This window comes from Pectinophora gossypiella, chromosome 13 (genome assembly GCF_024362695.1).
Source record: "Pectinophora gossypiella chromosome 13, ilPecGoss1.1, whole genome shotgun sequence".
NCBI classification, from domain to species: domain Eukaryota; kingdom Metazoa; phylum Arthropoda; class Insecta; order Lepidoptera; family Gelechiidae; genus Pectinophora; species Pectinophora gossypiella.
The window spans coordinates 15,442,347-15,457,931 of record NC_065416.1 but is presented as its reverse complement, the minus strand read 5'-3'; the positions used below and the strand labels follow the sequence as shown (position 1 = coordinate 15,457,931).

The following is a 15,585-nucleotide window of genomic DNA, read 5'->3' as shown; positions in this document are numbered from 1 at the left end:
CAATTATATTATGATTCTAACATAAAAAATCAAACTTCCAATTCAATGGTTAAAAGCCCAAGTCGGGATTCGAACCAGGAACACTAAGATGCAAGTCATGCGTTCTCCTAACAGGAATACATAACATAAACTGCCTATATACGTCCCACTGCTGGGCACAGGCCTCCCCTCAATCAACCGGAGGGGGTATGGAGCATACTCCACCACGCTGCTCCAATGCGGGTTGGTGGAGGTGTTTTTACGGCTAATAGCCGGGACCAACGGCTTAACGTGCCCTCCGAAGCACGGAATCATCTTACTTTTTTCAGACAATCAGGTGATTCAAGCCTGAAAAGTCCTTACCAAACAAAGGACAGTCTCACAAAGTGATTTCGACAATGTCCCCATTGGGAATCGAACCCAGACCTCCAGATCGTGAGCCTAACGCTCTAACCACTAGACCACGGAGGCTGCCAAACAGGAATATCGTGGTTTAAATATCGGCCGTTTTTTTATTTTTTGAAAAAAAAAAAAAACGACCATGAATTATAGGTACTTAGATACCATTATATTAAAAATATGTAGGTACTTACGTATGTGTTCATGAACTTATGTTAATTCACAACACATGTATTACTAATCGATATTATTTGCATGTAACAATAATCAATAGTTGTTTGTAAACTGAATCCGTCGCATGCGCACGTGTGAAGAATTATATATTACCATTAACATATACGTCTACTCTTCTTCTTATCATGTGGGTTGTGACGTGGATTACCAACCTCATCTACCCATCTACCCTGTGTCAGGGTTACTATTGAGCCGCCAAAAGCCCCTGGAATGACTCATGTAACGACTACATAGTAGTAACCGGGACCAACGGCCTTCCGAAGCACGGATCATCTTACTTTCGGACAATCAGATGATCAGCCTGTAACGCCCTAACCAAACTAGGGATCACAAAGTGATTTTTGTGATATGCCCCCACCGGGATTCGAACCCGAGGCCTCCGGATCGTGAGCATAACGCTCCAACTACTGGAGCACTGAGGCAGGTATGCCTATTTATTTTAATACTTTTGTGGTGTGTATATTGTCCTGTATATAAATCGTGTAATATTGTTATTCTTATAATAATGTTATTTTCCGCAATACCATTTAAATGAAGGCACAGAAGGACAGAGAGAGACTCGAGGCCTTTGAAATGTGGTGTTGGAGGAGGATGGAAAGAATAAGTTGGACAGAAAGGGTTACAAATGAGGAAGTGCTAGTAAGAGTAAGGGAAAAGAGACAAATACTGAGAATTATTGAGGACAGAAGAGGCAAGATGATTGGACACCTAATAAGACACGACGAATTCATTAAAAACATCATAGAAGGAAAGCTAGAAGGAAAGAGAGGAAGGGGAAGACCAAGAAGAGCTTACATGGAACAGATTAAAGAAAAGGTTAACGTCGTGTCTTATAGGGAAGTCAAGGATTTGGCCTTTGATAGACTGGAATGGAAAATGCTACACCGACAAGAGCGTGGCTCTTAAATTGATGATGACCATTTAAATAATTAGACATACTAATTTAATAAATAATTTATAAATAATTAGACATACTTATTTATAAATATTATTTAAAAAATAATTTATAAATATTTAGACATATTTATTTATAAATATTATTCAATAAATAATTTATAAATAATTAGACATACTAATTACCTATCATAATATCGAAAGTTCAGAACACCTACGGTCACAACACCTATAGTCAAAACATCGAAAAGCGAAATACCGAAGTTTGCAAAACCGATTTTCATTTAATCGAATGGTTACAATGCCGAATGGTCACAAGGCCGAATGGTCAACATCCCGACAGTTATAATGTCGAAAGTATTGGTTTAATACCTAGAAGAAAGAAGTGTCATACTGTGGGGAAATTGCGTCGAGGTAGAACACATATTCATTCTTCAAAAGAAATGTGTTAGAATCCTTACCAATATTGATCAAATGGTGTCCTGTGTGTGTGTGGTAACAGCCTCCGTGGTCTAGTGGTTAGAGCGTTAGGCTCACGATCTGGAGGTCCGGGTTCGATTCCCGATGGGGACATTGTCGAAATCACTTTGTGAGACTGTCCTTTGTTTGGTAAGGACTTTTCAGGCTTGAATCACCTGATTGTCCGAAAAAGTAAGATGATTCCGTGCTTCGGAGGGCACGTTAAGCCGTTGGTCCCGGCTATTAGCCGTAAAAACACCTCCACCAACCCGCAGTGGAGCAGCGTGGTGGAGTATGCTCTATACCCCCCTCCGGTTGATTGAGGGGAGGCCTGTGCCCAGCAGTGGGACGTATATAGGCTGTTTATGTATGTTATGGTATCCTGTCGACCCTACTTTGTAAAACACCAAATACTTACTTTAACATCTATATATATATATTAGAAGCCTGCAAGTTTGTAAGAAAACATACAAATCTATACTCCCCTCTAGAAAATAAAAAGAAAAGAAACAATCGCGATTCAAATAAATTAAAAAAACCTTTCACAAAATTAGCATTAGTAGCTTCCAGCCCCCATCACATGGCTATCAAAATTTATAACCATATTCCCAACTCCATAAAAAGCATTGATAAACCGACGTTATTTTTTAATACTCTAAAGAAGTTCCTCATTCAGAAAGCCTACTATGATGTTAAAGAATTTTTTTCTGATAAGTTGAACGAATATTAATTATTACTACTAGCCTACTCGTATAATTCTATTAAAAGTTGTTGTAATAATTCTATTAAAAGTTATTTCTTGATAAAATGTTAATAATACTTATATAATTTATACTAGAATATATAATATGTTACATTAATTTTTAAGTAGATAATTGGTTAAAGCTTATTGTATAAATGTAAATTCTGACCACGTAACAAATGTTATGCCTAAGTTGCTGTGCCCCAACGGGGCGTCACAATGTACCTACCACATCCTGTATACCACCTATGTAAAACTGTGACTTGCAATAAATGATTATGATTATGATTATGAGAATAATAGGTACATAATTTCTCCATTATATTTTGTTACTAAGTACTTACAATAAAGTTTTTCTTAATTTTTAATGTGTCTTTCTTTTTCCGTTGGGATTTTGAGCGTCGCCATTTTGAGCTTCGGGATTTTAATGTTTCGGTGAAGTGTTATTTCGGGATTGTGAACTTTCGGTCAAATAACCATTCGACATTTTGATATTCGGGATTCCATTCATAGGTCTTCTGAATTTTGGTCTTTTCAATTTTGGTGTTACGATTAATATTAATTTATATATAATAACATTAATAATAATTGATAAATCGCCCCTGACTCGAGCACTCCACACAATGAGATCGCAGAAAGGACTGATATATTTATATGTAGTCTGACCGAATTCCGAAAGGTCACCTTATACATGCTATGTACTATATAATTAATTGCTCTTACTTTAAGAATTGTATAATTATGTATATTTCTAGTGGACTATTGTATTTTGATAGTCTTGTAAAGATAGTTCTAGAACATTGAGAAATAAATAAATAACATTAATTAAACAATTCTAAGAAAAACATACGATAGCATTGGTTTCTATCAAACGATTAAATAAAGCGCTTTATATTCTTATCTTATGTCATGATCTTTGCATGACATTATAGCGACGGGGAAGAAGCAAATACTCCTATCTTACAGTTAGGTCTGTGGAAGATAGGAGTATTTGCTTCTTCCCCGTCGATAGATTATTTACACACACACACATTCTAACAAACATACACACATTTTCGATTTTTATTATATTTTTATAATATGAGTGTTATTACGTCGTGTTACTCCAGATATACTACATATTTAAAAAAAAAACAAATGTGGTTCGTGGGGGAAGGATCCAAAGATACAGGGTCAACTTAGTTTGGGTTCCTGTCTTCTGCATACGGTCCCAATTTGAATATTATTTTTGTTTTGTGTTGTAGTTTATAAGATTGTTTGTAGAGTAAGAATTAAACCTTTTTTTTTTAAATTAATTGGGTATAATTAATGAAAAACTTGTCTTATTTATGAAATTAAATACAATTAGGAACATTGACTACAAATACGAACTCAACCATTTGTATTTTGAAAATAGGCTGTATACAAACTAACTGGTAGAACCTTTGCTTCAAATGAGCTAAAGAAAAAAAAACGTCAACTCTGAATTTCTATCGCCTAACGTTCCGTTCGGATTGCACACTTAGCGGGCATTTTAGTACTTAGTAATTAACATAAGTACTTCGATTTGAGAAACAATAATATCTTTATCTATAAAGTGCTTAGATCATCCTTTTCATACAAAAGTAAGTAAGTATTACGGTTTGTTTTCAGATTTTCTGAATACTTTGGTAATTTACGTTGATGTTTATACTATATTAAGTTTTATCCTCCTATGATTAAAGGTAGCTACTTATACTTACATTGGTAAGGCACTGTATTTTGTTTTACAATACAATTATACCAATTAGAGTGTGATAAATTCATAACCTTTTATGAATATTCATCTGTTATTTAAAATTAGAAATAACTTCGATATTATTATTCTTATGTAAGTACCTTACTTACCAATAAAAAGGTATTGCATACATTTACATACTTAGATTTAAAAAAGTGTTTCGTTATATAGCAATTAGATGTTTTTAATGAACGTTGCAGCGAACAAAATTTAATAACTACCCTCAAACACAAATATGAATAATTTACTTTATTTATTACAGGAAAAAGAACACTAAATATAACAACAATGGTTGAACAAAGTATTCCTGTTGATATTTTATTGAAAACATTCAGAACTAGTACTGAAAATGGAATATATTTGGTACAAGTAAAAGATATATTGCAAAATAAAGTTGAACAATTACCTAGTACTATTGAAAAGATGATTTCGAACAAGTTTGAAGAATACATAAAACTACATAATAGTAAAAACGAATATCAATGTTTTATTGACAAATTTGAAAATCTTTGTGACCGATTTGAGGAAAAACTGGCGAAGAAAATAAAAGAAGAAGAATGTTACAGTGAAGAATCCTCAATAGAGGATAAGTGCGATGATATAACGCTGATTGTTGAAGATAAAATAAAAAAATACAATGACGACTATCTAAAAATTATTGAACAAAAATTTGAACAGTTCAGTCTAAAATTAGAAAATAATTATGAAATGAAATATAAACAATATGAATTAGAGCAGAAAGAAAAACACGAAAGAAACGAACAACTGCTGATAAACAAGTTCGAAAAGCTGCAGGAAGATTTGAAATCCAAATTCGATATGTTTGAAATTAAATCTAAGAATGATAATATAAAAATACAATATGACCTAAATAAAAATCAAATCGAAGAAAAATATGAAGAAATGCAAATTGACCTAAATTCTAACTTTGAAAAATTACGTTTACGACTTGAAGAGTGTAATGAGTTAAAATCGAAACAAAGTGAGCTCAACAATAAGGAACAAGAAAAAAATAAAGTCAAAGCAATTGAAGATAAGGTTCAATCTATGCAAGTGCATTTGGAACAGATATTAGCAGAGAAGTTTAACAAATTTTCAGTGAAAACAGAACAACACCTGGAGCCTTTCAAAAATTTCCATGAGTATTTCAAACTTCAACAAGGAAATAAAATCGATTTTAACTCCGTTCCACAAAGCATGCCACAAGCAAGCAGAGATACGAAAAGTAAAATATTCGATCCAGCGCCATTAAAAAGCGGGTTAGCTGATCGACTAGAAAGAATAGAAACATTTTTATCCATGCACATTTCAGAAAGATGTCTTCGAAAATGTTACGTAAACTGGACTTATAAACACGATTTACTTTTAAAACATGGCTACGTGGACCGTATCGACGTTGTATCAGCTTTGACCAGCTATTTAAAACAAAAATGCGAACGGACTGCTCTTCTGGACATTCAACAGCAATTAGCATCTTTAAAACACATTAGGATAGACAAAACTAATCGTTTTCCCGTTTTAAAAGTTCTAGTCAATATGGATAATGACATAGTGAGAAAATATGTTCAGAATATACACCGGGTAATTGCTAATTGTAGTACAGATTATAAAACTATACAAAAGAATGTTGATACTTTGATTATGGTATTAAGCGATAGAGCGACGTATTTACAAATGGACATTCATAATTTTATGAGTTTTGAAAAGAAATATAATTTGACGTGGAATGACTATTAGGTACAAGAGAAGTAGCTAAGATAATCAATAGTTTTATCACCTCACTTTTTTTTATTAAAAGATGTGTGTGTGTTTGACTACGATCCAGCCTGGTCTATAGCAGCGTGGTCTAAGGTGGAACTTAAATAGTGCCTATTCACTCTTGCCTTGAATTCCCAAATTACATGTATCGGAGAACAATGATGCAGGAAGAGAATTCCCTACGTATGTTATGCAAGATTTGACCAGTTTATCTTGACCTCAATTCATATTGGAGTTCGAACATTGTTAGTTCCACTAATTAGGTACGAATTATTATTCTTTGGTTCCACTTACGTTGGCTCGTAAATGTTAAGGTTTTACTTACTAGTTTTTGATGACAAAAAGTGCAGGACACTTGTCAATATACTTGTATTTTCTAAATAAGCGTGACATCTTTTTGAATATTAACTCAACTGAGCAACCGTTTGATCGAGATCTGGGGGGTTAAAATGGCCACATCGAAGCAATTCATCTTAGAAAGCAATATTGTAATTTGACATTTGCGCATATAAAAGTAAGTGCGCAATGCAAACAAATGTCAAATAGCAATATTGCTTTCTTAGATGAATTGCTTCGATGTGGCCATTTTAAGCCCCCTGAGTTTTAATAGGCTAGTTTCCAACTAGTCAAATTAGTTACTTTTTACTAAACGTCAAAATACGAAAACACTAAGTGAATTTGTAAGAAAAAGCTACAGTGACGTCATAGGAAAGCATGATAAAATGTCGGATTTATTATAACGTTTATTTTGATTAAAAATTCATAAATAAGTTAAATAGAAATAAGAAAATGTTTTTCGTTAGTTTTAGTTCTGTCTTTATTTAGTACTTAATCAGAATTTCATAATTTATCTTGAACCTACAATTTAGTACGCGATCCAATTATTTATTTATTTTATTTATTTAAAAATAATTGTAATTAAATTTATTATTTATTTTTTTATTTATTTATTTGTTATTTTTTTATTCAATTAAGTAATATTACATAATAAATTACAACATTTTAAAGCATGTCTTCCATTTGAAGTGTAAAATTATATGAAAATAGAATATAATGTAACTAATTATTGTTCTGTTGTTTTATTTTCTCTCTATTACTTATTTACACATTAGCCCCGATTACACCTCCTAATTTTATTTTAAGTTATACCTGTCATTTTGTTATCCGCCGAAAAAGAAAGACCCGGTATTGGAATGAGGGATTTTCCAGGCTATTTCCCTCAAACTGTTCTGAATGTTCTTTATAAATCCAAACCCAATTGTTTAACTATTGTGTCTGGAAATCTAGGTTTTAAGAGAATATAGATGTCGCTGTAAAGATTTTCCATCGTCTAACCTTCTAATTTCATGGATAACAGACATATGCATCTTTTATCTTTGTTTTTGGGTATAAATGATGATCCTTTTCATTACACCCAGGCACAATTACATCTTTCACCCATTATTATTCTGATCAAAATAAAAAAGCAATCCCTCTCTCTCTCTCTCTCTCTCTCTCTCTCTCTCTCTCTCAGGCCTTTACATCTTTATCAGATGATTCAAACAGTGTTTCTGTGGCAGCTTTTAAAATGACTGTAAAGTCCGATGCGAGAGCGACAGTAGCGGCCGCACGACTGGCATTGTAGTTGAGGGTTTTTAGATGGTACAGGTGGTAAAAAAGCAATATAGGTAGCAATATCATTTAATACATAATGTGATCCAAATATCGAGCAATAATTATATTATAATTATAATAATGCTTCTGCCATTACATTGTATTTTTTAATAATTATGTACCCGAGCGGGAAATTGGTAAGACACGTTAAGCCGTTGGTAAGTAAGTAAGTGAGTAATCGTTACATGAGCCATGTCAGGGGCCTTTGGCAGCTCAAACTTTACAAAAAAGATTATTATAAAGTTAGTGATTATTTAGAAGATATGAATGTATGGGATTAACTGTCTGAGAACTGATATTAGGCAGCTAAATTACTCAATTGTATACCAATATTTTATGTTTATTTTAATTTTTTTAAAGAACGTCTAGGGCACTATGCCGAGGTTTCTCTTGCAGCTTCTTTTCCCCGGCTATACAGGTTGCTGCAGTAGTATTAGGCGGATGAGACGTTCGTTATGTAAAAATTGACGATTCAAAGTGTAACTGTGTTACCTACTGAATAAAGATATTTTTGAATTTGAATTGAATTTGAATAGTAATCCTGACACTAGGATTGAAGGGGTTGGTAATCCACACCCACACACGATAGAAGAAGATATGTAATTATCACGTTAAATCTCGACACCGCCATTTATATTATTTTTGGGGAAGGTAACCTGGAAAGTCCCTCATTTACCTATATTCTGATGTTTTCATTCGCTTTCGACGTTCTAAACGAGCCCCAAACCTGCTCAGGAGCTCTAACCAACTTGCAGCCTGCACTTGTATGTTTATTTACCCAATGCAGTATGAATTCAAAGTAACGGCATATGAAATGAGTGGAACATGGAAATACATCTATTAATAGCAACCGACAGGTAGTGGGGAGTGCTGGCAAAGATTATGCAGTTACAGATGCGACAAGTATTTATTTTTCTATTGTAGGTTACTACCTATAAAAAATATAAAAATATCTACTGATATTTTTATACGTATATCGCATATTCTTTATATTGTACCTTGACACACTCACATAATCTGCATCGGTGTAGGCAGTAACTAAAAAAAACTAAAATAAAAATTAAGATGACATTTAGTTTTTAATTTATAAAAAATGTTGATAAGTACAATACAAAATAATTGATGTAATTATATTTCTCATTATTAAATCATAACATTTCTAAATTTTTGGTCCATAAAATACGAGTTTTAATTTTAAATTTGAATTTAGAACATATTGATGTTCGAAAAATAAAAGTTAGAAAATAAATTAAGAATTAAAAAAAATATATAACCTAATGTAAAAATTTTGGTTTGCTGTCTTCTTCTCTCATGTGGGTTATGAGATCTTTTACCAACATCATCAACCCTGGTGCCACGGTTACTATTGATCCGCCAAAGCGATCTGGCATAACTCATATAACGACTACATATTTACTTAAGTAAATAGTACCGGGACCGACTGATTAACGTGCCTTCCGAAGCACAGATCATCTAACATTCAGGCAATCACAAAATGCAATGTCCTAACCAAACCAGAGACCACAAGGTCATTTTTGTGATCATGTCCTCACCGGGATTTGAACTCGCGACCTTCAGATCGTCATCCAACTCATCCACTAGACCACGGAGGCTATCAATAATTTACATCCATCGATGAGTAGGTAATATTTTACGATAAATTCAAATATATTCAGTTGGGAACAGTTACAATTTGAATCGGTCAATTTTTACATAACGAACGTCTCATCCGCCTAAAACTACTGCAGTTTCTCACAACCTGTATAGCCGGGGAAAGTAGTTGCAAGAAAAACCTCGTCACATGGCCCTAGACGTTCTTAAAAAATAATATATAAATTTAGCTGCCTACTATCAGTTCCCAGACAATTTCGCTTGCATTAATTCTTCCAAATAACTAGAAAAACCTGTTTAACAAAGTTTTTGTTAAAACTGTTCAAAGGTAAATTCTGGACATTAGTGGGAATCTTATTGTAAAAACGTATGCTGTTGGGCTGGTTTTTCCTTCGCGGTTTGGGTGGTTAGACAGGCAGTCGCTTCTGTAAAACCGGACCTGTCACATCTTCAGGTTAGGTAAGCGGACCCTGTGAAAAACTGGATAATGCTAGGAGGAGGAGGCCGCCTATTGTGCTTATGGTTTATTCGTATGTTTATGTCCTTTATATATGTTCTTGTGCAATAAAGTATTATTGATTGATTGATGATTGTAAAAATGTATTCACAATCCTCTTGCCCTTAATTGCCCACTCTAGGTGTGGTCCTCATGTAATTATCATGGATAAACTTGTTGAAAGTCAATGTGTATTTTTGAATTTACGTTATTTCGGAAGGTGTTATGGCTGAGGAGAAGAAATGACAAGGAACTGCAACAGCAACACGTCTTTTAAATCAATGAGGGTATACAATACAAGTTATTTAATAACTAGAGGTACACATTAAATCCTCTTCCATTTATTTCTGTCAGTCATCTCGGTACTCACATCTTTCATACAAATTAGAAAAACGTATTGTACTTACTTACAAAGTTATATCGGTACTTTATCTATGTTTAAGTTATGCATTAATGCAATCAAATGCATTCTTCGCGATGAGCGTATTCGCAACCAAGCGGAACATTAACTTGGTACCATTACTACTTTGTAGTATTATACCTATTATACTTATTACTATCTAACTGGTTTGTTATGTTGTCGTGACTATATTTATAAAAAAAATGTTTATAACATGTGTGTCATAATTTTTGACAATTTACCTAAAAATTTAAAGGAATTAAATATGAATGAATTTAAGCATGATTTAATTAAATGGTTGTTACATATGTGTTTCTATAGTGTCAGCGAATTCTTTAACTGTAGGAATAAGTCTTAATAATATAATTATATAAATATTTGCACACCTGGTTGCAGGTTGAAGATCTTTAACTTTGATTGATTGATTGGTTATAAGTACTTATATATAGCTATTTAAATTATTTGTAAGTATTTTAAATACGGACAAATTACTAGCAACACACCACTGGTCTGGAATTTCACAAAAATTATAACACGAAACGGGTTTGTTTGAACCATGGAATAGAAGAAAGATGTTGCAAAGGCCAAGTGACCGTGAAACGCGCCATACTAGTATTAACAAATAGTTCATACTTCAACGCACTCCACTTATCCGAAAACTTTACGACGTACGGAGGTCTGTGAAAACTTATTAAAAGGTCGTCTTGTATAATTGCGTTGGCGTTCTGCCAATCATTTTACTCGAGCGGTCTGTGGGTGACACATACGCGTCGAGCCTATAACACCCTACGCGTGCAGTATAATAACGCTTTCAGGATGCTGTTGGGGCTGCCATGGCGCTGTAGCGCTTCTAACATGTTTGCGAAGGCAAGCATAGATGGCTTTCACGCCATAATTCGTAGGAATGCCTGGTCTCTGCTGCAGCGCCTACGAAACGGCACCAACGGCATCCTGAAAATGATTGCTGCTAGACCGGACTGCTTAATCCAACGGCACTGGGTCGAAGTAGCTATGGGTATAGTAAATAAGATAAAATAAGTAAATAATTAGATTTTAAATTAACAATACTAACATAGTTTATTAAGCACAATTGTTATTTAACCTCTAATAATCTATGGACTGTTATACATATTTGTGTTGGTCTGAAATAAACGTTATATTATTATTATTATTATAATAGCAGGGCAACAAGTCAAATATTGACTAAGCAAGGATCTCCATCCCTTCTCCCATGGACCTCCATGGTCCAGTGGTTGAGCGTTGGGCTCACGATCCGGAGGTCCCGGTTCGATTCCCGGTGGGGACACATCACAAAAATTAATTTTCGGTCCCTAGTTTGGTTACAACATTACTGGCTGATTACTAGATTGTCCAAAAGTAACATGATCCGTGCTTCGGGAGGCACGTTAAGCTTATCACACGAAAGCTTATAAAACCTTAGTATGCTCGACTATTTGTCAAAAAAATACTTTTGCAGTATCTTAGGAAAAGTAAATAAGTAATAAAATTGCAGCCTATAACATAAATATAATATATATTGTCGGTTAAATAGCTATGGGGCCGTCCATTAATCATGTGATATTTTTTTGGCATTTTTACCCCAAAGACAACCCATTTTTGTGAAAATATGGGGAGAATAGAAGTTAAGCGAGGGGTAAATAGAATTATAGATTGGGGTTGATAGAAACGCAAAAGGTGATAATAGAAACGCTAAAAGTACAAATAGAAACGAAACGGGGGCCAATCGAAAATAAGTTCTAGGGCTGCCACAAATTGTTATTATTTATCGTTATGTACGTATAACTGCCTTTTTTATTTATCGTTATGTATAACTGGTAATGCAGTAAACGCCGCTTTTCGGTTCAGTATCGCGCGTTTGCCCTCCCCCTTATGATATTTCGTGTTTTTTCATGGACCCCTCCACCGTCTCGAGCCTCGCATGAGTAATGGGCGGCCCTCTATGGTATTTAAGAAGCAGTAGTGCTATCGATATCTGTTTGCAGGGGTAGTAGTAAAAGAGAGTGGGGTTGAATTAGCGGTTCTCATACAAAATGCGCGTAGGGCCTTTCCTATTCAGGACCCCGATACCGACCCCTCCGGCGTGGTCGACGACTTCCTTCTATCAGCGCTTATCGCTATCGACCCACTAGGGTTGATTAATTCTTTCAAATATTTTTCCTCTCAGACGACGCCCTGAGCCGAGGTTCGCGCCCAACTGGACACCCTTAGGCCTGTTGTCTTAAACGTTGTACCGGGTGAGAGCCTTCAGCGCTCCCAATTTGTCCGGCCAAGTAGTTAATGCCATCTGCGGCAAATCTACAATAAGTCACGTCCAAATAAAGGCCTTTCCTACTTTTCTTCTATTCCGTGGTTTGAACTATGGATTTTAACGTACCGTACAAAGTGTGATCGCGCTAAGCCCCAGCTAAACTTGTCAAAATGACTCGCTAAGCTCACGTTAAGTGTTGATAAGATAACGTTCACATAACATTATAGTTATAATATCGCACTACTTGTTATCACCAGAATAATATCCAGCTTATTACGGAAGCTATTTATATGCCCTAGTTCGTAGTAAACTAGAATATTGTGCAACAGTATGGAATCCATACGAAGTAAAATATACTCTGATGATTGAGAAGTTGCAAAACAAATTCACAAGAGCGTTATATTTAAGATTATATGGAGTATACCCCTTTCATCCGCTGATGTATCCATCGCTATTTGTTCTAGGCATGGTTGGATATTTCCGGTTAGAGGTCAGAAGGAACGTAGCATTAGTTTTATATGTATATAAGATACTCAGGGGGTACATCCACAACCCTGATATACTTAAATGTCTAAGGTTGATTGTACCTAATATTGAACATTCGGCTAGGCGTTTTCCTACAATGTTCGCAGTAGGTATTGGTCGTACCAACCTCGGGAAGCACTCACCTATTGCCCGGGCTACTCGCGCGATTAACGAAATAGCTCATGAAAACCCGGACACAGATTTATATAAGTACATGTTCGTTGGCGGAATTCACTAATATCAGTCTAAAGTATTTTAGTAAATAGTTTGCATGCATTGTCGATTTGGTTTATCTGTAATGACTATGTATATGTGAAATAAATAAAATAAAATAGTTTCAAACAAAAAGGACGTTATAAATATATACGTAGGATCCTGACGACCCGATCATTCTAGCTATAGAGGCAGCCAAATAGCTATTATTATAATTATTATTTGTACTGCACGTCAAGAGCCGGGACATCTATCTATTTCTAACTAACAAACTCCGTGGTCCAGTGGTTGAGCGTTGGGCTCACGATCCGGAGGTCCCGGGTTCGATTCCCGGTGGGGACACATCACAAAAATTACTTTTCGGTCCCTAGTTTGGTTACGACATTACTGGCTGACCACCAGATCGTCCGAAAGTAACATGATCCGTGCTTCGGAAGGCACGTTAAGCGTTGGTCCCGGTTACTACTTACTGATTTAAGTATGACAGGGGCCTTTGGCGGCTCAATAATGACCCTGACACCAAGGTTGATGAGGTTGGTACTCCACCTCACAACCCACACGATAGATAGATCGATAGATCTACGAGACTTCAATGCTATAACTATCCTCAGTTTTATACATCACAAATCACATCATCATTTAGACCACAAACGACTGCGGTCAGTTACTGTTGTCATTAGTGTTGTCGATAACGATATTTGCTTATCGATATTCTAATAATTAGCTACCCGTCGTGTCGTGTCGTCGGGTCGTGACATCGTAACGAAAACTCTAAGGGATGATTGAGCCCATAATTCTGAATTGATATCAAGTGGAATTTTCCATCGCATATGTTCTGCGAGGCGCGTGTAGACGACTTCCACGCGATCATGCGTAAGCGCTGTGCGTCTCTGTTGCGCCGTGCGCGTGCTAGCCCCAACACCATCATGAGCGCATTGGTGGACCAGTACGACTCGCCGCTGCTGAACCGCTGGGTGCGATTGCACGCTGTTACATAGCTGCCCGCGGCTTCGGTGATTCGGGCCGGTCTCTTGTGTTTTATTTTTATGTTGTTCGTCTTTCGAATCTGTTACTAATACTAGGTTAAGCTTTTTGTTACTAACTAAATATGGACTAGTTTCCGAAATACATATTTTGAATTTGAATTTGAATAAGTATGGAATTAAAAATAATTTTAAAAAACACTAACATTTTCGACAGGAAATATCACTTGACAGCAACTCAGAATCATGGTCCGAATCATCCCCCTCAGTATTCGTTACGGTGTCACTGGCATCCATGTGTGGTGACGTCATTACCACATCAGCTGTGCGCCTGGCTATTCGCGGCGGGGGCACATGCATACTAAATTACTCAATTGTATACCGATATTTTATATTTATTTTTTTATTTTTTTAAAGAACGTCTAGGGTCCTGTGCCGAGGTTTTTCTTGCAGCTTCTTTTCCCCGGCTATACAAGTTGTGAGAAGCTGCAGTAGTTTTAGGCGGATGAGACGTTCGTTATGTAAAAATTGACGATTCAAAGTGTAACTATGTTACCTACTGAATAAAGATATTTTTGAATTTGAATTTGAATATGGCTTCCTCGGGGGGGGGGGGGGGGGTTAAAATGGCTACAATACTTACATCTAAAAAAGCAATATTGCTATTTGACATTTGCGCATATAAAAGTAAGTGCGCATTGCACATAAATTCCACTCGATATATCAACTCAGAATCATGATCTGTTCCCCCTCAGTATTCGTTACGGTGTCACTAACACTCTGTATTATTGAAATGTTGATGAGTATCGATATTCTATCGAGCGGCAAAGCTATCGTCGTATGTTCCACAATCGTCTACGCTCTGAATCACAACACCCAACTATTAATCGTGCCATATGGCTTCTATTCATGTTCAAGGATTTATTCAGACTTCTGTCGATATTTTTGAACGTCGTATTTGCTAAACACATCACACGTTTATTTCTGCGCTGGTCTGGGAGTAAAAAAAAATACGGTCAGCTTATCGGTAAACAAGTAGGTAGGTATTGGTGCTAATTTCTGTAAACACCATCTAATTTTATTTTAAGTTATATCTGTCATTTTCTTATCCGCCGAAAAGGAAAGGGACGGGTAATCGACAAGCATAAAGTTTATGGAACACACGTCAATTTTAAGCACAAATCTAAAACAACCGTCTAAAAATTTTACATTGG

At 35.5% G+C, this 15,585-nt stretch overlaps 2 protein-coding genes across 5 annotated transcripts in view; both read left to right on the top strand.

The window, feature by feature from the left end:
* The window catches only part of LOC126372142 (protein halfway), a 62,526-nt gene that overhangs the window by 30,131 nt on the left and 16,810 nt on the right, over positions 1-15,585 (top strand). The gene's annotated exons all lie outside the window — the stretch shown is intronic.
* LOC126372149 (chromosome partition protein Smc-like) lies at positions 4,184-6,969 on the top strand. 2 transcript variants are annotated; one of them, XM_050017765.1, is made up of 2 exons: positions 4,184-4,311; positions 4,726-6,969. In XM_050017765.1, exon 2 carries the CDS (start codon positions 4,752-4,754, stop codon positions 6,198-6,200), a length of 1,449 nt encoding a protein of 482 aa, XP_049873722.1. In that variant the 5' UTR covers positions 4,184-4,311; positions 4,726-4,751; the 3' UTR covers positions 6,201-6,969. The 2 variants fall into 2 exon arrangements, with proteins under 2 accessions (XP_049873722.1, XP_049873723.1); XM_050017766.1 differs by having other exon boundaries at positions 4,200-4,315.